Raw genomic sequence first — 24721 nt, forward strand, 5'->3', positions numbered from 1 at the left:
GGGTACAAAACTATGACAAATCTTGTAGCTGTGGTTTTAAAAAAAAAAGTTTTTAATTTGTAAATTAAACATTGTGTTTTTACTTTTATGGTTTATAATGAATTAAACATTCAAACAATCACATTTGGTATTAAGTTATGCAGAAAAAGCTGTCTGTACTTGAATTAGTATGGCTCTGTTATAGCTGAGTGAAAGTTAACAGTGTGTATTATTAATGTTTCCTCTGTACTTGTTGGTTTAAATCACATCAGTTAGTTTTGTGGTGTATGGGATACCCGCTAGAGAGGCTGTTAACAACAGTGATGAGCTGAGAACTACAGCATTGTGTCTGCAAACAAAAAGGCAGACTGATTCCCTGAGAGTCCCTGAATTATAGATCTGAAGGTGGAATTTCTGTTTGGCGTGATCAAGTTATAAGAATAGGAAAGTAAATTTAGTCTCTAATGGTTGTTGAACTAAAAGGTTTAAGTTAAACTCACAGAGGTGAGCTCGTGGCGGTGGGAGCTACAATTGAGTCAACGTCAACTCCTCAAGCGGTTGAGCACTTTTTTCTTCTTGCTCACCTTCTTCAGGTAGAATTTATACCAGCTACTGGCGAGCATAATACCAATTGCATGTGTGAAAAGATTTAGCTAATAATCTGGCAGTAGTGGAAGGTATTATACATGATCCTGTTTCATGCTTTCTGTCTTCTTCTGTTTTTCTGCTGATTTCGGCTCTGTCTGAAACCACGTGTTCCACTGCGGGCCAGAGACTGAATCCTGACCGTCTTTCCCCCACTTCCACATTACATAACTTTGTAGGTTTCTAAACTTGTGCGCCAGTTATTCATGCGGCGAACAGGCCTCTTTGTACATCTGTTAGCTTCACACATACTGCTGAAATATATTCTCATTAATATGACTCACATGTGTCGCTGCCTTTGTAACTGTGATTTACTGCACACGGTGCCTGATTTGCTGGTGTGTGACAAACAATGCTCAGTTATATAATGTGGATCTGATATGGCAAATCTCTGACACATTATGAGCTGTGTAATGTATTCTCGGGTGTGTTCTTTCGATCGTATGGATTCATTAATTAAAGTTTGAGGAGACTGATGATAAACCAAGATAATGTCTGAATATCTCAAATATAAATTGTGAGTGTGTGTGCTAGTGTGGATTTTACACTAGTCGTCCAACGCAAAGATGAGACTACCTGGTGTTTTATGCTGCTCAACTCTGAGTATACCTCGGTGTGACCAGGAATAACCTAGTTCAGTGCACTACACCTAAGGGTTCAGCAGGGAACGCTAAGGGCCCAGTGAGTCTCTAATAGAGTATGAGTGTTGTGAATGAGGGTAATTACATGTAAGGAGGCAGGCTGTGGTGTTTAATGTTAATTAGTTTTAATGACTTTTCAAACCAAGGGTCATTGGTGGTAATCACATATTAAAGGTCACCCATGGCTGCAGGGGTTCAGTTCGAAGGACCTCTGACATTATCTTCACATTGCAATAAAATCTTCCGAGCACAGGTCTTGGAATAAAAAGTAGAACACTCCTGACCTCTATTGACTGAAATGGGACCTGCAGGGGAATTATGTGATGTGATCTGCAGGAGGCACCCTCACACTGTAGGACCTGCCTCACCTTTGATATATTTACTGGCAACTTTTTTCTAATATTTTGCCCTCGGTGGAACAGCACAGACCGGGCTTGCACAAGCTTGAATGGGCTCGATAATGCACTGAGGCAAACTTGATAACACTCAGGCGGAGATGATAAGAAAGCACTAACTATGAAACAAGGTAATCTCAGGCATTTGTCTTATATGTCAAGGTGAAATATTACGATGTTGCTTTTGTGTTACGTGTTGTTTCAGAGATTCGGCCCACCCTTGATCTTCTGCTGTATTCTAGACAAATACATGTTTTGATACAAATAATATCACAAAGACATAATGCCCTCCTCCTGCCACCTCTAGTGCTGTTGAACAACCCAGCTTGAGCTAAATATTGACTGTTCCCATGTAGTGATGCTTTTAATGGGGATGCTTTTAAGTTTAATGTGATCAGCTCGGATTCCTAGATATGCAGTCCGCTGAATTCACATTTGAAGAAAACATAATATCTTAGATAGAAGTGTTGCAAGGTTTGGGTATCAGTATTTCAGAAAATGCAGGAAAATCATTTTCTGGTAAAGGTTTTGAGTTAACATTTCATAGTACTTCACCATCTTTTCAATAATTTACTTGTTTTTCTTGCATCCTGACTTACAAATTTCACCTCTATTCCATTCCAAGCAATCAAACTATTGTGGCTGATAACAGAGAAGCCTCTTTCGCACCAGGACCTCCATGTCTATCTCTCTTTCTCTTGCTGAAGAGACTGACAAACACACCTAAATCAGCTTGGCTTGGGCTTTCTTAGGCTTATCCTGTACACTCAACATAGCAGAGAGAGGGCGAAGCGCCAGCGTGATACTCTATATTAAGACGGAGAGAATGAAAGGAGAAAAAGACCAAAATAAAATGCCACTGCCAGCCAAAAACACAACTTACAGACTCCACATTGGCCATCTACACGCTGGAGCTCAGGTGTTGGCAACTTTTCTGTCGGTGCCGGCTGAGATGTAAAACTGTGACATTTTGATCGCTGCCTCTATTTTTAAGCACCGCACTCTCCGTCTACACATGTAGGTGTCTATTCATAGCTCACTGTAAACTTTTCAGGGAATCTTTTATGTCTATTCATAGAACCTGATTTGAATAAGCAACAGTGATATGCATGTGTGTCTGAAATGTGTGAGGGCCGTGTCCCTCCCTCTATTTAAAACCCTGCTAATGAGACGGTTGCACAGAGACAGTGGAAAAACTCTGATGGAATGCTGTCCTGCAATGTTTGTGTGGCTTGTACTGGCACACCTGTAAACACACACACACACACACACACACACACACACACACACACACACACACAGCAATCCTTTGCCTATTTTATTCACTGTGGCGGATACAACTTTCCCCAAAAAGGAATGAATTGCACACGTCGTTTCCTGAGAAGAACCTGAACCTGATTTACCTGAGAGGTCTGTTCAGTCACTAAACAGCAAACAAACAAAAGAGACAGGGACTAGATTTTAAAACAGGATTATAACTTGCTGCCCTTAAGCAGACACTGTTAACCAGCACTGTGGTGTATTTTAATCTCCCAGCATTAAGGCCCACTCTTCTACATGTCACTGCTGTGAAAACGTAAAATAGATCAATCATCACGATGGTGACACTGAAACAGGCCTGCCCTGTTGCTGTAATGCTACTATGCAATATATGACTTGATGGGTGACACCTACTGTAGTTTTCAGCGGGGAGTCAGTAAAGGGGCTCTATGTGCCCCTGGCAAGTCAAGCCGCCTTGGTCACACCCTTCCCAGCCTCCCCCATCCGCCTCCCACTCTGCCCGCCATGTTCTGGAGGAGGAGATACGTGTAGCCTGGCTTTAGCTGGCTTAGCATTAGCAACACATAGCTTGGCGGAGGCGCAACAAGCACCCCGAACACCGAAATAAGTACTAAACCTTCATTTCCCCCCTCTTGGAATTGGTGAAACTTGTTTATGGGTTTATATCCCTGGACTAACAGTAGTACCCGACGCAGCCCAAAGGATATGGTAAGTTCACGTCGGTTTTCAAGACAGTCGAGTTGTTTTGTTTTTCCAGGGTGTCCTGTAATCCAGCTCGCTCCGGTGATGTCTCCACCGAGCACCCGTCTTGGCTACTAGCTTGAAGGATTGCTAACTAGCTTAGCATGCTAGTTGGCTGTCTTAGCTCAGAAAATACGTCGGGAAGCTGGCCGGAATGGTTGTTTATCTAGTCTGTAGGGCTGAATGTGAATCCCACACACGGGGAGTTGTCTGTATCATTAAAACCTGAGCGGTCAATGGTTGAATTTCTAGCTGAGCCACGGAAGAGAGGAGCTCTGCGGCTAGCTAACCTAACGTAAGCGCCGCTAGCTTTGATCCAACTTTTTTTCAGAGCCAAGTTGTGATCCCGTATTAGAAATTAACGTTAGTCAGTGGTTGGATATCCGAGCGCAGGTATCACAGTCGGCGGCAACGGAGAGGCACAGGACGTGTCAATAAAACAAACTTGAGTGGGTTTGTGCACTTTTCCAACCACCTGAGGTAACACACCGGATCAGCGTAACCAAGTTACCGCTCGCTAGCTTATGTAGCTAGCTAACGCCAACTACTTGTCGCAAGTTTGCACTGAACCTGCTAACGTTAGCACACGTAGCAAGTAGGCTAGTTATCGCTCCCGATGTATTAAAGTGACGGTGCACAAACTTCGAGCTCTGCTGCTCCCGACATTATTTCGCAATTCAAACAGGTTATTTGACTAGAAAAACCTGAAAATAGGATTGAGACAAAAAAAAATAAATAATGTTAGCCAAAGCTACTTTAGCTTATGTGCTATCAATGACACCAGTTCAAGGAAACGCTGTGATTTTCTTTTTGTGTGTGTTTGGTCTGAGCATCTTAATTATATTTATTTCCTCCCCCGATGTACCGTGCGTTGTATCAGAGTACTACTAAGTTAAGCTCGTACACTTGTAAGTCTTCAAGGCAATACTTGACGTCCACATACTTGTTGAGATTTTGGGGGAAATTCTTCACGGTGTGGGCGCTGTCTGTTTACTCCCTCCGTTTGCAATCGGCTAACACTACTGCTCGGTAGGTTCGCATAAAACCTTGGCTGAAAGACGCTGCACAGGGCCAGGGTTTCTTTATTTTATGGGGCATAGTCGGAGATGTTGGTGTTTCGATGTGAGCGTTTTATTCTGAGCCGCACTGAGCCCGTACAAACGTGGCCTGAGAGAGGGGCAGGGCTTTGTCTATTGTCAGGATGATCACTCAGTCACAGTGGGTGACAGATGCATCATCACCGTCCTCCTCCCTTTGCCTGACTTGGCTTTGTCTCTCGGCCCGGCCACGGAGGACAATAGGCGGTGTGAAATGTCGATCAAGAAGGTGGCCTCTCTTTTCCTGTCTTTTCCTCCCTTCTTTAGGCTTAAATAGCTCACTTCATCATACCCCCCTACCATAGATTGACAGTCACTTTAGGGATTTTGGAACATGTGTTAGTGGTTTGATTTTCTTTGGGTTAGACTTGATGCGATTGTTAGTTTGGCTTGTAGGACCTTAATCCTCAGGCAGCTGAGTGGTTTAGGATTAATGACTGGTATATGTGGCTTGTGAACAGGAAAGAAGTAAATGGGTGATGAAGGAATCGGGTGGATAACGTAATGTCACCACATTGCACACTCACCCCTGTCTCTCTCTTTCTTTAACTGTCACACACTCATACACAAGCACCCGGTTGTGCAAGCCTTCTATCTCCAGATCAGCTTTACTCTTACAGTGTGGGTCTGGCAAGGAAGACCTGTTCTCAGTGTGCTGCCTCTCAACCCTTAATGCTAATCACAGTTTGCTTAGGTTTTGCCAAGACACACCCAGACACTGGCCCACTCGCACACACAGGATAGGTTTCGCTTGTTTCGTGCATCGGACAGTTCACTTGCGTCCGGTGTTCTAAAAAACTAAAAAAACTAAAAGAGATGGACATCTACTGTCGTAATGGGCTGTAGAACTCTAGCTAATTCCTGTAAGTCATGGCATTGTTTCACACACTGCCTAAAGTTTGGTAGGGAAGTCTGTATTAAAGGCTGACATGATTATTTGTTCTAGTTTTGACATTGTCATATAATCAAAATGATCAAAATTTGTTTGCTGTGAAGTTCACGTGCGGGTCACTTGTTCACCACGCTGTGAGGTTTCAGTGTGTTAACCAAGTGCGATGGGGCATTTCTGATAGCAAGCTTTATATTGCTGATGCTATCTACCAAAAATGCAAGGTCCATCCCAGCAACAGTCTGGCAGATTGGGTCTTGTCGTCCCCTGTAGGTGCCTCTGCCATAGAAACTGATTTACAATTCAGCAAGGGAGTGTCACCTGTTGCTGAGCACCCCCACAAGACTAGATGGACATGTTGTCAGCCAGTGCCATGCATTCATTATATACTGGAAATAATTGCGGTAGATTATTTTATTCACTGTCTAATAGTGAGTGACTGTTGCTGCTAGATAGCACTGGAAACGCCATATTGTTTTTCCTGTAAATTTCAGTTCACTGCAGATATTTTGCAGTGATTATCCACATGCTGTTTTTCGGCAGCTATCAAATTATTTTGTAGCAGTTTTTGGCTCATGCAACTCCATGTAAGTCACAGATATGATACAAATTATATCAGTGTATTCACCAGTACCTTATTTAGTGCTGCCCCATACCAAATATTATCCTAGTCGACTAGTAGTCATTAGTTCAAGTCGTCCAGTCGTCACATATTTATGATCTTAATTTAATTACTGTAAATATGCAGTTTAACATTGCATTTTTCTACTGTAACTCTGGAAAAACTGATAAGACTGGGCTGACTTTCTGTCAAATACAGAAGGACAGACAGCCGGAGAGAAGAGACTGAAAGGGTGGCAGCAGATGTTAGGTGTGTGCGAGTTCCTCCAAAGCTGCAAGAAGTCGTCCCTCGACTAAATATTTTTTTATGGTTATTCTCCTATTCTAGCAACAACAAGGCGTGATGGCAGTTTGACAAGAATGACAGGCTCAGTCATTCAGACATAATGAACCTGCATCGGCACATGAATGTGTTTTCCCACACACACACACACACACACACACACACACACACACACACACACACACACAAAAGTCCTGTGTGCCGTCTCTTCTGGGACTTGGGACTCGAATGATCTAAGCACAGAAGGGCTGAAGGAAGGCGGGCCAGCGGTGTCTTCTGGTGGGGGTTGTTCCGGGGTTTGGAGGGGGGTGGGTTGGACAAGACAGACTCTCCTCTCTTCTTCCTGTCTGCTATGGGTGAATAGGTGATTATAGCAGCAGATGTGTCATTAGGTCTGAGCTGTATTCATGCGGATGCAGGGTGAGGAGGGAACGTTTTGGGGGGGCATGCCACACAGGAATCACATTTCACTGGTGTTAAGTGAATTTACGGGATGTGCCAAGTTGTTTTCTTACCCCCCCCTCCCAAGCACACACACTCGCACTCCTCGTTTCCTCACCCTCATCCCCCCCAGCTGTCTTTCCATGGCATTGCTGGGCAGGAGGATCCCTAAAACAAACAAACACACACATACACATAAATAAATAAATGTACATAGCCACTTGCTTACTTTTAACACTCTTCTTCTGTTCATGAAAGCACTTGTTTGCAGGACATGTCAAAGCACGCTTGGTGCAGGGATCAGATTACTGAATAGGATAAGTCATCAAGGGGTCTCCCTCAATGGTAGTCAGAGGAACAGTGGGCATGACAAGAACTCAGCAAACCCAGACTGATTTATTACTGAGAGTAATTATTTAAATGAGATTTGGCAAGTTTACTGTCAATGTGAATGTGTGTAACTGCCTAACTGTGCCAATACGATAAGACTGTGTGTACACTCAGAAGTTTTTTCCTAAATGACGAATGGAGTTGAAATCCTCTGTATTAGTCTGGCTAAATGATGGAGCCAAGCAGATCCAGCCAGTGTGTGTTTGCGTCTGAGTTTAAACTACTGCAATATTGTATTTCAGCAAAATTGATTTTTCTTTCCAAGCAGCCCAATTGTATTAACATAAAGACCCTACTTGGTTAAAAGAAGATGCAATGATAGTAAATGTGCAGCTCATAACTTCATGGTACATGCTAAACAACAGTTTTTTGTGTGTGAATGGAACTTTGCTTTGTAAGTCACATAACTGTGAGTCCACACAGTTTCCATAATTGTGTGTGTCAGTCAGGAAGTGATTAGTAGCCCGGGCTGCTGATCTGTCAGAAACAGGACAGAGGAGTCATAAGTTACTCCTCCAGTCATAATCAGACTGGAAATGCTTTATCTCCCCTGCCACCCACCAAAGGGTGGAAACACATTTTTACTCAGTCATTGCTATCTCTCGTAACAATACACTGAATGTCAATACTGTGGTCGGTGGGAAAGAGCCTTGATAAATCATAAATCAGCTATTGCTTCTGTGTCTGCTTTGATACATTTCCCTCATGTTTCTTTGGACTAATTCCACTCTCACATGGTTGAAATAATGCATTTCATTTTAGAGGAATACATAACTCACGTTTTGGAAGAAAAATGTTTTTGGTAAACCTGCAGCCACACAGTATTTTTATTAGCATTTGATTGTACAGGTGTATTGAATAAACTGGTTTTGTTATGAAGAAGTAGGATATTATTTTTCTCAGTAACTAGAGAACGGTGTCATATCACTGTCTTGGCAGATTTATTGACTTTTTTTTATACATACATCATTATCATAAGAGAGTTGTGTACGTCTCCTTTAAATTGTTTGTGGAATGTTTTGTGTTTTCTACTCATTTATTGTCCCCAAAGCCCACCCAGTTTCCAACTTTACCATCACACAGGCCTGAATGCCCTGAAATTATTGACATTGCCTTGTTTGCAATTGAGTCAGGTTACTGTAAACTCGAGTTAGTTACAAAAGTGGAACCACAATTCTTGGCCACAACCCCCTGGCCTTGTATAATATGAAGGAGGCAGGCACTCTGCAAGTGCATGGAAATTGCTTATGTAAGTGTGAAAGTATGAAACACTGTTTTGTTTTGTCTAGTTTCAGAGGGGAAGGCAGTAAAGTTGCCCCTATAAATACAATTTATCTTCATGCTCTTACTCTTTAGGTGTAGAAAATGGGATTATGGTGACAGCTTTAACAAAGTAACTAAGATTAGACGGATAACTTTACCAGATGTTTCATTTTTTTCCAATGTGTCTCTAATACAAGGTAGGTTGAATATTTAGGGGAGAGGAATTTCATTAGTTGGGGATTGTTGGCATACAACATGACTCTTTAGGTTGAGAGAAACATGAATGTGTCATGTGGTGTAGTGCTAAAATGAAGACTAAGCTGTTAGCGCATTACTCAGAAACTCATTATAACAAGGAAGTGTTGTCATGTTTGCTGTTTTAGTTTGGCTGAATGTAGCTATTTTCAACTGCCTTCTTCTGCTACCTTTCTTAAATGTCTCTCCCCCCCCCCTCATCCTTCCACTAACCTGTAATCTCTCTGTCTGTCCTAGGTGATGGCGTGGTCATGTGTGCAGCCAGCACTGTGTGTGTGGAGATGGTTTTAACAGACGCTGTTCTGGAGGACTCAGGAACACTGCACTGGCCTGGAGAAGCCTCATAAACAAACACACTCGTACACAACACACACACACACACACATACACACCTGGACACAAGAGTTACACACACACACACACACACGCCACCGCCGTGCCTTGAGAAAGGACACAGGTGCACGGACACGTAACGCAAGCTTCAGCTGAAGCACGCACACACACATTGACACCCAGTGTGTCTGTTAGCTTTCCTTACCCAAACATTATTGATGTTTAGCTCCTCTCCTGTGTGAGAGTGTACATTGTATTTTTTCCTGTCTGTCCCATCTCCACCGCCACCATGCCAAGCTCAACCATCCGCCGGCAGATGAAGAACATGGTGAACAACTACTCTGACGCAGAGAAGAAAGTCAGAGAGGCCACTTCCAACGACCCCTGGGGCCCATCGTCTTCCCTCATGTCCGAGATCGCCGACCTTACCTACAACGTGGTGGCCTTCAGTGAGATCATGAGCATGATCTGGAAAAGGCTCAACGACCACGGCAAGAACTGGCGCCACGTCTACAAGGCGCTCACACTGCTCGACTACCTGATCAAGACGGGCTCAGAGCGAGTGGCGCTGCAGTGCAAAGAAAACATCTTCGCCATCCAGACTCTGAAGGACTTCCAGTACATTGACAGAGACGGCAAAGACCAGGGCATCAACGTTAGGGAGAAGAGCAAGCAGCTAGTGGTCCTACTGAAAGACGAGGAACGCCTCAAAGGAGAGAGGTAAGAGCTCTCTAAATTAATTTTGAACAGATACACAATAGTTGAAAATCTCCGGCGTCGACTTGTGTTTATGCAAAGATGTTTATGGAGTTATTTTGTGGTTAACATTTATTGCTGTAACACTCGTCTGTCCCTGAGTTTAATATACTGTGTGTCTAATATACTAAGGCTTTGCCCAACTCTTTCTGTGGGGTTGGAGCTGTCACAATGATAGAATACACTCCCCAACTGTGACTTTGCACTTGTCCTTCTGCTCTAAATGGGCCCTGCTGAAAGACAGTGATTTGAACCGTCAAATAAAAGCAAAATAATTCTCCTTTTGCAATAATTCTGCTTTTGTTAGTGCAGTTGCAAGAGGCTGCTGTTTATTTTAACCATCTACAACCTATTCCCATACACAGGTTAGGACTAGGGATACACCGTATATTCGGCCACCAAAAAGTTTTTGGCTGAAAACGGCCCAAAAGTGCATTTTCGGAAACAGGAAGTTGTGATGACGCAAACAAAAACCGCGGCCAGCACATGTAGTGGATAAGTGCCAACATGTTGTGTGTGGACGTATTTCAATATCTGAGAAATACCCACAGATAGCGATTTGCAAAACCTGTAATGCCGAAATTTCAAGAGTGGGTGCATCTGCAAAGAGTTTCTCCACGTCAGGTTTAATTTATCACCTGAAGTCCAAACATCCTGATTGCCATTCTGAATATGAGAAGAAAGTGGCACAGAAAAGGAAAATCAATCCGAGCACGCCCACTCCGTCTGTGGCGGACGTTTTTGAAAAGGCAAGAAAGTTTTCCAGTGGTGGTGCCAAGGCAAAGGGCATTACACAAAAAATTATGGAATTCATTGCCTTAGATGATCAGCCATTCTCTGTAGTAGAGGATGTGGGATTTCGTAGGCTGATTATTATTCTCATTATTCATTCATTCATTCATTCATTCATTCATTCATTCATCATTAAGTTAAAGTTAAACATTTTATTTTGAATTTTATTTTATTTTATATTGTGCACTGTTGTCAGTGCTAAATAAATATTTTCATACTTTTGTAATTGATTTATTCTTTGAAATGCAATGCCTTGATTTTAGTGAGGTTAGTACACAGTCATAGCCATAAATGCAATGGTACTAATAATTGGCATAATAATTTCTTTCGGTGTTTCGGTTTTCGGCCTTGGTTTCCTCATTTTCGTTTTTCGGTTTCGGCCAAGAATTTTTATTTCGGTGCATCCCTAATTAGGACCATGCCAGTATTTATGTGGCTGATGGTCGTCAATTCTTCATTGTAAACTAATTCAGAATACAATCACCATCATCATCCTAGAGTCTCAATACTGTGTTTACTCCCCCCCTGGAACCTGGGGTACCTTTTAGTGCTTATTGTGTTTCCACACCTGTTAGTTCTTAACAAAAATTGGTCTGGAGGAAGTCATGCTATTCCATGCCTCTTCTAGTGTTTTGACATTTACAGTGGATCTCCACCACTGTTAAGAAGTGCAAACCACATTACTGCACTTGAAAAGTGGCCATAGAGTTGATGCATTTCCCAGCTTCACAGTATTAAGCAAACACCAATCTGGACATACCTCAGTGATTCTCTGTGACTGTACTTGAACATATCGCTGAATGACTGAATGTAGAAGATGACACACTCGCTGCTCTCCTACTCCTATGTCATTAGTTTGATTATTTGTTCATCCATCTGTCTTTTTATAACACACAATGTCATAGACACATATTTTGGCAAATATCAGGGCATTGAATCATTTCCAGAATTATACTAATTGGCCCAAGGGGGGGAGACACTTCATCATTTGTTTGGCAGCATGTTTGATTCTAATTAATGATTTCACTGTGGCATTTAGAATTTAAGCCACTTGAAACCCTGATTCTCAGGACAGCTTTAGTAAAAAACTTCAAGTTACTGTTTTCTGTTCTCGGGCCCCAAAGACCAATCATTCTTTTGTACCGTATGCTTATATTGTCCTTTTGCAAGTCACACTAAAGATTATAAGAATCTTAACTTGCGTCAAGAGGATTGATCATGTGTGGTTATGTTTTTTTTTTGTCCTTCCAGGTCTCAAGCTTTGAAGACCAAAGAGCGTATGGCCCAGGTGTCCACAGGGAGCAGTCAGATGGGTTTTGGCCGAGGCTCATCTCAGCCCAACCTCTCCACTTCCTACAGCGAAGAGTACGGCAGATCAGAGGGCTCACCTGCCTCCTACCATGGCTGTGAGTATTTGCTTCTAGTAACAACATCACACACACACACACACACACACACACTTACGGGGCTTGTTCCGTATGTTTAAGCAACATGCGATACAGAATATTCCATTATACTGTATTGTGTCCCAGTTGGTGTAACTTTGGCCTACATCCTGAAACCTGCCCCGCCCCCTCCCCTCCCCCCTGTTCTGTCTCTGGCTTGCAGTCCCGCAGTAGGGCTGCATTCCTCAGCACACACACACACACACACACACACACACACACTCACACACACACAGAGGAAGCAGAGTTTGCCCCCCCCCCCCTCCATCCAGCCCCTATCATCCACATGACAGAGGAATCTGCTCCTCTTTTCAATGATAAACAGCGAGGGAGAGATGTGGAAACAAGCAGTGACAGACAGTGCAAGAACAGAGAAATGGATATATGACGATAGCACTGAGAGATACTTCATGGAAAGAAAAATTTAATAATTTAACAATTAATCCAGACTTGGATTACTGTGAAACTAGAGAAGAAATGTGTGTTTTTTGTTAATGAAGTATGCACACTATTTCATGTGTGTATTAGTGAAGTAGGAATATAGTTATGCTTGTCTGGCTTATTTCCTACAGATGCATGTTATTACTGCCTTCTGTATTTAGCATGATGCATTGATTAGTCTGATAGCCTCAAAAATATATGTTAATCATGCCAAGCTGGGAATAGTATCACATGTATTCCATTAAGTACAATTTAAGGGATCCTCATACTTGGTAATATATTTGGTGAGAAGTCACCATTGCTGATGTTTTTCTGTACTTGAATTTAGTACTCATTTCTTCTAGTTTCTTCTAACAGAGAATATAAAAGCAATGTTCGTATGGACTGATAGAAAGAGATAGGGGTAGAGCTAAGAAGAAACAGAAATCCCAGTCAGGAAATGGTGTAACACAGAGAGGGACAGAGGGGAAGAATGGAGAAGTTTAAATGAAAGTATGAACCATGCCCTCTTTTCCTTTCATCCTCTGACCCCCCCCAGTCCTTTGTACGCAGCAGGGTGTGTGTGTGTGTGTGTCTGTGTGTCTGTGTGTCTGTTGCCATGTATGTGGTTCTTGGAACACAGAGCCATGCGTTCACTTTTTAGTTAGTGACCCACATTCCTGCATGTACGTTATGTTTGAGTGTGCGGCTCAGAGGCTGAAACTCCAGCAGCTGAGTCATCAGTTGAGAAAACGGAAGGGAAGACTGGCCAATAGGAGTGAGGCTGGGCTGCCGCTGTGGGCTTTGCCAGGCAGGATTTTTGGGATTCCAGTCAAACTTTTCCGAGTATTGTTGTCCAGACAGGGTGTGAATGAATGGCCGTGCAAGTGTGAGTGTTGTTGTTGACCCAGCATATCCCCCAGTCCCAAAGGTAGCTGTAAAGGCGTGAAATTAGCATGGTGTATGGCATTAAAATGTCTTTATATAGTTGTGTTTTTTCTTCTTTAGTATACCGCATCCATCATACATCTTACATTGTGTTTATGTGCGGTTTTTAACATGAACATGTGTGTGAAAGACCTTAAAAATGTATTCTTGTACTTTCTGTAGTTTCCCCGAGGCCAACCAGCCAATAGTAAAAGCAGGTTTTGCTCTAGTTTTTTGTTTCTAGTTCAATGATGCCTTTTCAGTTCAGTGTAAAAGTTCAAATAGTTCAGTGCTTCTAAAGCTCTGCATGAGTTCAGTAAGTCGACTTAAACAATGGGATCCTATCCAATGTACACACTGCACAAAAAAAAGGAATGGAGTTCATTAACTCCACATCAACAGGTTTAATAAAGTGTGTGTGTGTGTGCGTGTGCGTGTGCGCGCGCGTGTGCGTGTGTGTGCATGTGTGGTCTAAGCTGAGTCAAGGCTGTAGGGCTCCAAGTATTTTCTCTGTTGAACACAAAGGGTAAATGCAAGATATTTATTTTATTATCTTTTTTGGTTGTCTGTCATCCTGCACAGTGCTCAGTAAAGCTGCATGTTTTCACAGATTCACACTAAATGTTTGGAAAATAATCGAAATCATGTTGTTTTTAGTATCTAGAAAGCATATCTAAGCAACGTTCAACGGCCACTTAATTCTTTTATCTAGAGAGACAAGCGACAGACTGTCTGCAAATGTGTTGATAGTTAGTGGTTGACACCCTGGGATAGAAATCCTGTGCGCCATTATCACCACATAAATCCTACTACAGATAACACTGGTGGTCATCAGGCCATTTCACTTTCTCCAAAACTCTGTTCTCTCCATTCAGAGCTTGAATGTCATGATGTACTTAGTCATTTTGTAAGCTTATGATTTTGTTGAATTTCAGGTTTTTGTTTATTTGCTCAGTCATGAAATGTAGCAGAAAAATAACAGGATAAGAATGAACTTGAACGGCGAACAAAATACTTTCTAAATGCATTTTCTGCTTGCAGGCTGAGCTGTATCTGTGAGGAATGCCAAGGAATTGTCATTATCCATATATGGTCCATTCCCACAGTGGTGGGCAAGAAACTTGTGTGTTTTAGTTGGCTTTGAGTTTTGTTTATTTGTCTTTTGAACTTGCTACCATCAAGTGGTGTACTGTGTCAGTCACTGTGTGTCATTGTGTTGCCAGTTTAGTCTCTCTTTAGGCTCACTGGTTGAAAAACTGTTGTTTAAGCCCTTATTTGCATTGCAGTTGTTTTTGGAGAGAAAGGAAGATATTCCTTTTGATGGCAGAATGTAACGCCATATCATTTCAGCATCTTTTACAGGGTTACATTGTCTGTGTGTAGGCTTTAGTGCCACTGTGTTCACTGTCTGTTTAAGGCAGACATGTAACTGATGTTGCAGCTGTGGCCCAAGTCCCACCAGCTAACCAAACACACCTTAACCCCTGGTACTGTGGTCACTTTCCCTGGAGACACAGCCTGGAGAAGGAGCAAGAGATGTGGATTTGACCAAGAACAAGCAGGACCGGAAAGGAGACAGATGCATTGAATTAATTATTGAGAATATGTACTCATTGTTCATTTTCAGAGTCATGCAGAAATTAGGCTGTAATGCCTTTACTTAATCAATACATAATATGCTTGATATATTATTATTGTACAGAAATTTCCCCAAATTAAATATTAATTATTGTTGGCTATAGCTCTCCTCAACCATTTCAAGGAAGGCCAAGCCTTTTAGTTGTTACAGGAAATGTTAATGTATTCCTTTAAAAAAAAACAAAAACATTGCATTTTTACCATTTCCTCATCATGGAAACATTTGATGTGGTAAATTTACTTTGTAATGTTTATAGAAAACCTGCTGATGTGACATCTACTTCCTACCGTCGTCTTGACAGGGCAGGAGGATGTTCGTCAAAGTGAGGTTTCAAAGTTAATTGTGTCAAATAGTGAAACTAACCGTCACTGTTTCCCCAAGTCATATTTGTGTCAGTGTTGTTGTTTTGTCTCTGCACTAAGGCCTTAATGAATCTTTTCTAACCGATCGCTTTCAGAACAGTGATTAAAAAAGGATGTCACATTACACACAAGATCGTCCCGATGTTATATTGTGTGAGGAGTGTGTTTGGGAGTGTCCACATCAGCAGCAGAGCATGTCCTGACTGGTCTTGGTTGTTATGAGCAGATATGTAGAAGTAAAAAAATCAGGCAGGCAGAAGGAGATAGATATTGTTTATGTTGGAGCTGGAGAACAAGAACAGTAATATTAAAGTCTGAGAGGAACTGTCTAGTCAGAATGTTAAGACTTCATTTCCACTCCACATTTTTTTCTATGCATACTGTTTTAATGCATAAAACAGCTTTGTATAGAAACAATTGCATTTGAAAGTGTTAATTTAGTTAAGAAAACAGGTTTAATGCACAAAAACACTCACACACGTACAAAACTGCTCTAAGCTCTGCTGAGAAATGATGAAGAAATAGTGACATCACATAGAAAAAAAAAAGTATTTCAGTGGGTGATTTGATGATGTCACCGTCTCCTGTCATCACCTCCCACGGCACTGTTCCCATGGATAGACACACAGCCATCACGTTTTGAATTAAAATACACTATAGGCTACCTTCATGAGAATCTTTTGGCATGGTGACTTCTTTCTCTTGGCCACATAGCGTGTGTGTGTGTGTGTGTGTGTGTGTGTGTGTGTGTGTGTGTGTGTGTGTGTGCGCCAGCCATGTGCAGTTTCTGTGTGTTTTCTCTGCTGCCACATGGCCTGATCTAATCCAATAAACTGAATGGACCCGTCATCCCTTACAGGCTCACTGAAGGCCTCTAATCACACACTCACACATGCAAACACATGGTATTTGCTATACAGTGACTGCTTTACTAGACAACACTGTGTGGGGTTTCTATGTATGATTGTAATTATTCCAGGGTTAAGGGTTGGTTTTGGAGGATAAACACACAGAATTTCCATAGCCAGTGACATTGGTTTTATGTGTAATAATATACAGTATGTGAGTCTCATGTGGCAGTGATGTTAACATATGTTCTGAATGTGTCTCTTAGCCACGTCTCCCAACGCGGGATCAGAACTAGAGCAGGCCAGACCTCAGACCAGCGGAGAGGAGGAGCTACAGCTGCAACTGGCTCTGGCCATGAGCAGAGAGGCTGCAGAACAGGTACACACTCTCAGAAACACATACTAACATAGCAGAGCACAAGTCCCTTTTTGGTTGTTGTTTTCTTTTCGTACTGTGTGCCTGTGTTTTGAATTGTTTACAGTTCAGCTGTGGAAACCAGCTTATGATATTTTTAAAAAATTACTTTACAGGAAGCTATGAGTAATCATCTTTAATTTAATTCTGCTACACGTCAATTCATTTCCTTTTCCTGCATTATTGTGCTGCAAATACACATACTTAAAAACCTTTCTGAAATCCTGGTAATTATTTACATTGCCAAATTATCTGCTGGGTTCCTATAAATCCCTGAACCTAAAAAAAGACATTGAGTTTCCCACTTTCCCGCATGAACATTTCTGAAATATGATTACTGCCACTTGTCTATTAGCCAAATGCCTTTGCATAGATAATTGTCTCTGGTTAGCATTTGTAAAGAACTGAAAAACTATCAGCAAATATAACCAAGATGCATACATTTGTGTGGCAGTATGACCCGTTATTCTCGTCAGCTTTTGCTGTATGAGCTGCAAAATGAAATTTAAATATCCCCAATAGTGAGATCAGTCGGTCTAGTTTCTAAGCATGCTGCTCATTCTAAATTTGCTCTGCTTATGTTAAGGAGGAGCGCATACGCAGAGGGGACGACCTGAGACTACAGATGGCCCTGGAGGAGAGTAAGAAAGAAGGTCCGGAAACAGTAAAAGTTCCCAAGAGGAAGAAAGAGGTAAAATGCACACAAACATGGAGACTAGAGTGACTTATTCTGTTATCATGAACATGACCCTGAAATAGTCTCGTCTCCCGCAACCTCTCTGTCTGCCTGACCCTGTCTGCTGCTTCAGAAGCAGTAATAAAACCGCTAACTGGCAGCAGATTGCGTGGTTTGCTCATCATTATTCTGCCTGAATAGCTGGCTGACTTGGGTTTCAGGGAACACAAAGCTGAAGTGATGTAGTACGGCTGCATGAGTACGGCTCATGTTTTATCGTAGCACATAATGACGTGACCACCGCCAGTATGTTTGTCTGTACTCATCCCATTCTTCTTTTCTTTTTTTCCCTCTGTCTCTTTCTAGCCACAGTCATCTTTAATGGATCTGATGGATGTCCCAGAGCCTGGTGCCAGTGCTGACCCCTGGGGTGCCGGAGCCAGGGCCGGGGCCGGTGCCGGGGCCGGGGCCGGTGCCGGGGCCGGGGTCGGGGCCGGGGCTGTGGCTGGGGCAGCTGCTGTATCAGAAGACCCATGGCAACCTTATGGTATACACACATACACGGTTCTTGCTAGAAATGGTCAAATCAGAAGATATCTACACACAGACTGTAGTTGAGAAGCATTTAGAGTGTGTGTGTCTGTGTGTGTTTGTGTGTGTGTCTGTGTGTGCGTGTCTCTGCTTTCCACCTGCAGCCTGCAGCACTGTGACTCTTTGTTAAATAGGAATGCTGCTCCACTGGCCCAGCAGCATTACTGCACAGAGGAGGGGTGGGCTGAGGATGTTAGAGGAAGATATCGTAAAGTGTAGAGGGACGGGGGGGAGGAGGCAGGGAAGGAGGCTGCAGGGAGGGATATGTAAATGTTGAAGTGGAGATGGGGAAGGAACCGATGAGCAGTTGTTTTGAAATGGGTCAGATCAAATACATATGATCATTTTACCTATTTTCCCTCTCTCCTGCTCTCTTCCTCTGTCCCTCCTCCTACTTTACCAATTTGGCTTCACATTCTGCATGCTTTGTCCACCCCCTACCCCGTCCTTCTCAACACTGAACCTCTCCCCTCTCCCCAGGGTCTGCCCCTAAGCCAGCAGCCCCAGTGGACCCATGGGGCGCTCATCCTTCTGTCCCTCCCATGAAGAGCAGTGATCCCTGGGCATCAAACTCCACTCCCGCCTCTGACCCCTGGAGCTCTGCAGGCGCCCACCCCAAAACTTCCAACGCAGGTGACCATCAGGAAAAAAATAGCTTCGTTTTTTCCTTAGTTTCGTCCAGTGGCATCAGTTGCTAAGACATATTTCTGGAAGTTTGCACTTTTTGAATTCTATCTATTTTAAGAAATTAGTAAGATATCTAACTAATGGCTGAGTGATGTCTCAGATACTCAACAGCTGTGTCTTAAAGGGATACGTATACACGCTTATACACCTCTGCATGCTTGCTTATTTTGTTTGTTTTACCAAAATATCCATACTCATTCATACTTGTGTTGTCTGTTTCCATTTGTCTTTGTTTGTGTGTGTCTGCTGTGTGTTTGTGATTGTTTGTGTGGGTGTTTGTATTTGTTGTCCAGTTTCAGGTAGCTTTGACCTTTTCAATGCATCCAACGGTACGTCCAAAGAGGACTTCTCAGAGTTTGACAGCCTGCGTTCTTCCTCCTCTGTCCCCACTGGTACTCACCCATGTCTTCGTCTCTCTATTGACACGGAGTCTGTGTTGTTTTTTTCTCAGCGTCTGAATTGATGCCCCGTCTGCAGATACAATGTTTCTGCGGGGGCACAGACACACGCATGTCTTGTCTTTTTGTATGTGAATCTCACCAGTCCTGAGCAAAGACAGTGTCAGAACCACTTGAGTCATGCTTTTTGAAACAGTTGATGATTTTCCACTGCAGTTGCAATTAAATGCTGCAGCAATCAGATCAAATGGTGGAAAATATCTGTTTGCTCTGGTCTGGTCTCATTATCAGTGTGGTGCAATCTGATGCAGCTTTTATGTGTTTATCTGTAAATACATTATTAGACCTGGGCCACCCAGTTCATAGAATCCCTCTTTAGAACTGCTTTGATACTTTTAAGATCTTGTCTGGTGCTTCAGCCAGTTTGAATAAAACCCATGCACAACTCCATTCAGGTTGGGGTGTGTGTGTGTGAGAGGGTTTCGAGTGAACAGTTTGGCACAGGTCTTGAGTGTTTTTCCCATGTGGTTTGGCAATCTCTGGGTGTGGGAGGGTGACATGGTGACATTGGTGTCTGACTTTTGCTCCAGCTCAACACAAACACTCCTGATACAGTCAAGGACAAGGTGAGAAGGAACACAAACACAGGCACACAAACTTACTTTTCCCAGAAAGGGGGGGGAGAGAGACTCCCTATTGAAACTAAGCCACCTTATCGCCACACGGTGTGTAGAGGACACGAACACCGACACACTGCAAGATGAGTTGTGGAAATGTTAGTATTTGAATCAGTTCTGGCCAAAATCTACAGGATTTATGGGGCGTTAATACACACTAGGCCTGTCTGATCTTATCATGGGCCTTTTTTTTTTTGGCTCTGCTACATCTCAGTTTCTGTTCTGAGAAGACAGTTTCCGTCTTTGACATTTTCTTGTGTGTGTGTTTGTGTGTGTGGCAGCTGGCATGCTGGCTTTGCGCATGTCCGTGTGTGAGTGCATTAATGAAGGTCTCCATTGCTGTCTGGGTTAGCCAGGCTGTCTGCCTCCAATGTCCTCTCATAAAAGCATCTTCTGATCATTTTATTGCATTGCCTAAATTTAATTTCCTGGTAAATGTGAATGAAACTCAGGAGTTTACACAAGGCAAGAATAGGCAAATATGCATTTTTGAATATTTATTAGACCTTTTTGTAATGCAAAATGTAAACAAACCTTTTGCATACTACACTATAGCCGTGTCAAACTCAGGTTAGAGGTTAGCTGTACCTCATTACACAGTTATAAATACCCCTGTAGTTCAAGAATAGAAATATTGTCTTCCTGTATTAATGATGTCTCAGTGTTTTATTATGTTTTTATTCCCTCAATCAGATTTTCTGTAACAGCTTTTCATCAATGAAATACTACTCCTTTTTGTTCCCCAGGTGATATGGGCGTAGCCTCCTCTATCCCCTCCCAAGCCAGTCTTGCTAGCAGCAGCAGCCTGGACCTCTTCGACCCCCTGCCCACCTCCATGTCTACTTCCTCGAACCCAACTAGAAAGACTCCAGAGTCCTTTCTGGGTCCAAACGCTGCCCTGGTCAACCTGGACTCTCTGGTGACCAAACCAGCCCAGCCTGCGCCGATCGTCAACCCTTTCTTAGCTTCAACAGGCGGTGAGACAAAGAGACAAAGATGTTGGTTCACAAAATGAGTTTTTGTATCAATGTACAGACAGGCTTTTTTAAGCGGGTAAACACACTGCTTAATTCACACTGATTACATAACTGTGTGTGCTAGCCAAGAAGTGTAGTGAGTATGCCAGAAGACATGGACATACACGTGCATGCCTGAACACACAGGCAGACACACCCATCTGCACAGTTTAATGTTGAATCACTGACCATGTCCTGTCTATGCTAGCTGTAAACTCAGAGAGCAGACATGAATCATTTCTAAAGCAGTAGTTGTATAGTGTGGAAACAAAACTAGGAACATTTAATTCTAGTCATCATTATATTGGCTGTTGATTATGCTATACTGCTACTGTGAGATCAGTAACATTTGCTTTCTCCCTTTGCCCCCTTACTGTCTTTATTCAGGCGGCACTGTTCCAGCTCCAGCAGCCCACGCCAACCCCTTCCAAGTGACCCAGCCAGCCCCCCCCACCCTCAACCAGATGCGAGTCAGCCCCATGCCCGCTGGCTTCGGCGGCATGCCCGAGCCCATGGCCCTCGCCTCCGTGCCCGCTCAGCCCATCACCATGGTCCCCCTGGCAGGGATGGCCCCCATGGGCCGCATGATGCCTGGAATGGGGGTCGGCGCTGTCGGGGGTGTGGGGGCGAACGCGGGGATCCCGGCCTCCATGTCCATGCCCCAGCCCCTGATGAGCATGCCACCCCAGGCTGGGACACAGCCCACCGGAACCACCAACCCCTTCCTTTTGTGAGGGGGTGACTGGGGGACGACTTGCCCCAGAGTTACCCCCCCTCCTCTCTCTTCCTCTCTCTTCCACTTTGGCTCCTTAAGAAGCTTCAAAATGAACAAGGAGATGTCTTATCCCATTTATCCCTTTTATAACCGACTCGTAGCCAGGTCGTAGTCCCAGCCTGGCGGCCTCCTACCTTAACACACTCCTTTCCTCCTTTCCTCCTGTCTCTTTCTCTCAGTGCTACAAGCTGCCTAGTCCTGTGTGTTTCCATACCGATCTGACGATGATGTTGATGACCACAAAGAGTTTGCGTCTGTCTACAGACTTACAGAGTAGCAGTGGTGTTTACAGTTTTTTCCACAGGCAGGACGGGAACCACTCTCCTCCCTGTCCTCCTTCTCATTCACTCGCCTCCCCTCCCTTACCTCTTCCCTTAGGATTGCTCCTTTCTTCTTCTGTGGTGGAGTGACTGTACTAACACCAGGATCTTTATCTCTTCACTAGAGCTAATCTTTTATAAGCCCTGTCAGTTGGTGTGTGTATGTGTGCGCGAGTGAGTGAGTGAGCGCACATCTCAGTACTTTTACACTGTGTATATTTCAGTGGGTTTTACTTATACACACTGGAGTACGGATGAGAGATGGACAGATGTGTTTATACTTGTGTGTGTGTGTGTGTGTATGTGTGTATGTGTGTGTTACAATGCAGGGATTTTGCACAATTTTTTTCTCTTTTTTTTTTTTTTTTTGGTTTCTTTCTGCGACTGTTGGGCTCACCGTTACACCTTAGCTAAGGGAGGGAGGCTAGCCGCTATCGACACACACTGCCACAGCTCTCGGTACAACGCAGTCGCAACTCTCGTCTGGTCACTTCCTGTCAAATTGGACCTTTTCCCGACCCTCCACGTGAACTTTGACCTCCAGGGGTCACGGGTTAAACAATGAACACTTCTGAATCAAAGGAGAAGAACCCCTCGCCGCAGGGGTTTGAAAAGATGCGCAAACGCTATTTTTGTTTGCATATGTGTGCTCACGCGCAGGTGTACTGTTAATGCTCGGATACTAACAGCAACATGTCGATGTATTTGTCACTGAGTTTCCCCCAGTGTGTGTTTAGAAAGAAAAAAGACATGAACTGTGATGGCATCAGTATTATGCTATCTGAACATATGGATGCAGGGAGGCATCACGGGACAGTTTATTTTTTTCTTTCTTTTTAGTTTGTTTCTAGGGTCAAAGGGAAGAGGATGGGTTGTGTGTGTGTGTGTGTGTGTGTGTGTGTGTGTGTGTGTGTGTGTGTGTGTGTGTGTGTGTGTGTGTGTGTGTGTGTGTGTGTGTGTGTGTGTGTGTGTGTGTGTGTGTGTGTGCGCAGTTTGCATGAGAGATGCATTTAGCTTCCAAGTGTACTTTAATGAACAAGTTTTTCCATTTCTCACTCAGTCAAGTGGAAGTGACTTAGAAATTGCTTAGGTTAGTTTCTGAGGTGCAAGTCAAAACAGGGGGATAATGTAGACATCTGCAGCCTTAAGAGTGTGTATGTGTGTGTGTGCGCGCATTGTGTGTGTTCAATCATATATCAAGGAGCGTTACTGTGGTGACAGGGTTGCTCTGGGTTTAAAGAACACGTCAGCCACTCAGCACCGGGAAGAGAGTTTACCTCCGAGTGGATTTACTGTGGCTAATCTATGTACAAGAACATTACCGGGTGGGGGAGACACACACACACACACACACACACACACACACACACACACACACACACACACACACACAGGATCGGCCTATTGATAGGACAGGGGATCCCGCAGCAAACAGCAGTGAGACATGTCATGTAAACAAGCAGTTGTTAATTTTGTTGGTTACTTTTTGTTGTTATTTACTCGTTAGATGTAAATCCATAGCCAAGCCTTTCAGAGTTTTGGAGCTGTGTACTAGCATGTATCATCTTCATTCTCTCTTTTTATCTATTTTCTGTCATTCTAGTTTTTTCACCCTATGGGTAGGCTATGTAATTCTCTTCTCTTAGAAGCACAACTGTTACCAAAGTCATAACGACTGATTTCTGAGGATGTCGTACTTTGATTAGTTTGAACAGTAGGGTCACACTTCACTGACTTTTTTTTTTTTTTTTTTTTCCCGTTTATGGATTCTCATGATATCAGAGACTCCATTCTTATAATTTAATATTTCAGAGATATTTGTGCAGGAGTTGTAAGAAAGTGTTACTGTTGGCTGAATATCGGCACATTTACTGACAGCAAGCTGAGCGTCCGTCTCTTCTATTGGTTGAGAAAAGTGGGTTGGTGAAATACAGCTGATAAGCTGCACCTGGTGTATAGACCCTTCTTCTCTTTAGGTCACTGTAATCCCTTCTCTTCAGTTCTGTTGATATCACTGCCAATGTTATTACTGTGGAGGGGGTGTTTTAAATTTTTTTTTTTTTCCTTTTGGTGTGAGTTGGTGCCCTCTCCTGGTCTGCTGTGGTATGATAGCTACACTGCAGGACCCTCGATATTTCCACTAAACGCAGACCTTCATTTCTCTCAGGCAAAAGGAGGGGCAGCTCCAACCGTATGTATGATTTTGATGATGATGATGATGATGGTGATGGTGAGGGTGGTGATGAGGATTTTTATGCTTGAGGTCCTGAATGAATGGATGTGACACTGACTTGCAGAGACCAGCAAACATTTTTAATCTCAACTAAATATATGCAAAAATTGGAGTTGGAAAAAAGTAAAAACTATAAGAAGACTTAATGCTTGATGTGTTTTGCAAAGTTAGATTTGCTAATAAAGTCTTGTTTATTGAAATGCTACTATGATATTCTAGTTAAGACATGTCACTTTCTCACTGGCCTTGATTTCACTGCGGCCTGACCTTTAACTTCACTCCAGCGATTGTGGAAAAAGGTTGTTTTATCGATGCATTGAAAATAAAACCTTTTACCGTCTTGAACAAATTGAGCACTCCCAGTCTGTCGGGTGACACTGCAGTCGAACACTTTTTCTTGATCCCTGGCAGCAGTTTTACAGTCGTGGCTATGGTGCAGTGAAAATGTGGCCTGTGTGTAGCGAGCTCCTCTGCGTGTTACTATGTATTC

General features: G+C 43.2%; 1 protein-coding gene across 3 annotated transcripts in view; it reads left to right on the plus strand.

Annotated features, from left to right (window-relative positions):
* Positions 1–3430: 3430 nt before the first annotated feature.
* epn2 (epsin 2) overlaps positions 3431–24721 on the plus strand; it is a 21667-nt gene continuing 376 nt past the window's right edge. Inside the window, exons 1-11 of one of the 3 annotated variants that reach the window (XM_051387340.1) lie at positions 3431–3649; positions 9159–9974; positions 12054–12208; positions 16710–16822; positions 17445–17549; positions 17901–18081; positions 18606–18758; positions 19106–19204; positions 20634–20864; positions 21291–22918; positions 22991–24721. The exon at positions 22991–24721 is cut by the window's right edge and continues 376 nt beyond it. In XM_051387340.1, the coding sequence (XP_051243300.1) occupies positions 9544–9974; positions 12054–12208; positions 16710–16822; positions 17445–17549; positions 17901–18081; positions 18606–18758; positions 19106–19204; positions 20634–20864; positions 21291–21637 (1815 nt within the window). In that variant the 5' untranslated portion in view covers positions 3431–3649; positions 9159–9543 and the 3' untranslated portion in view covers positions 21638–22918; positions 22991–24721. The remainder of the gene's footprint in view (positions 3650–9158; positions 9975–12053; positions 12209–16709; positions 16823–17444; positions 17550–17900; positions 18082–18605; positions 18759–19105; positions 19205–20633; positions 20865–21290; positions 22919–22990) is intronic. The other 2 variants (XM_051387341.1, XM_051387342.1) reach the window with 2 other exon arrangements.

This window comes from Dicentrarchus labrax, unplaced genomic scaffold (assembly GCF_905237075.1).
Source record: "Dicentrarchus labrax unplaced genomic scaffold, dlabrax2021, whole genome shotgun sequence".
NCBI lineage: Eukaryota > Metazoa > Chordata > Actinopteri > Moronidae > Dicentrarchus > Dicentrarchus labrax.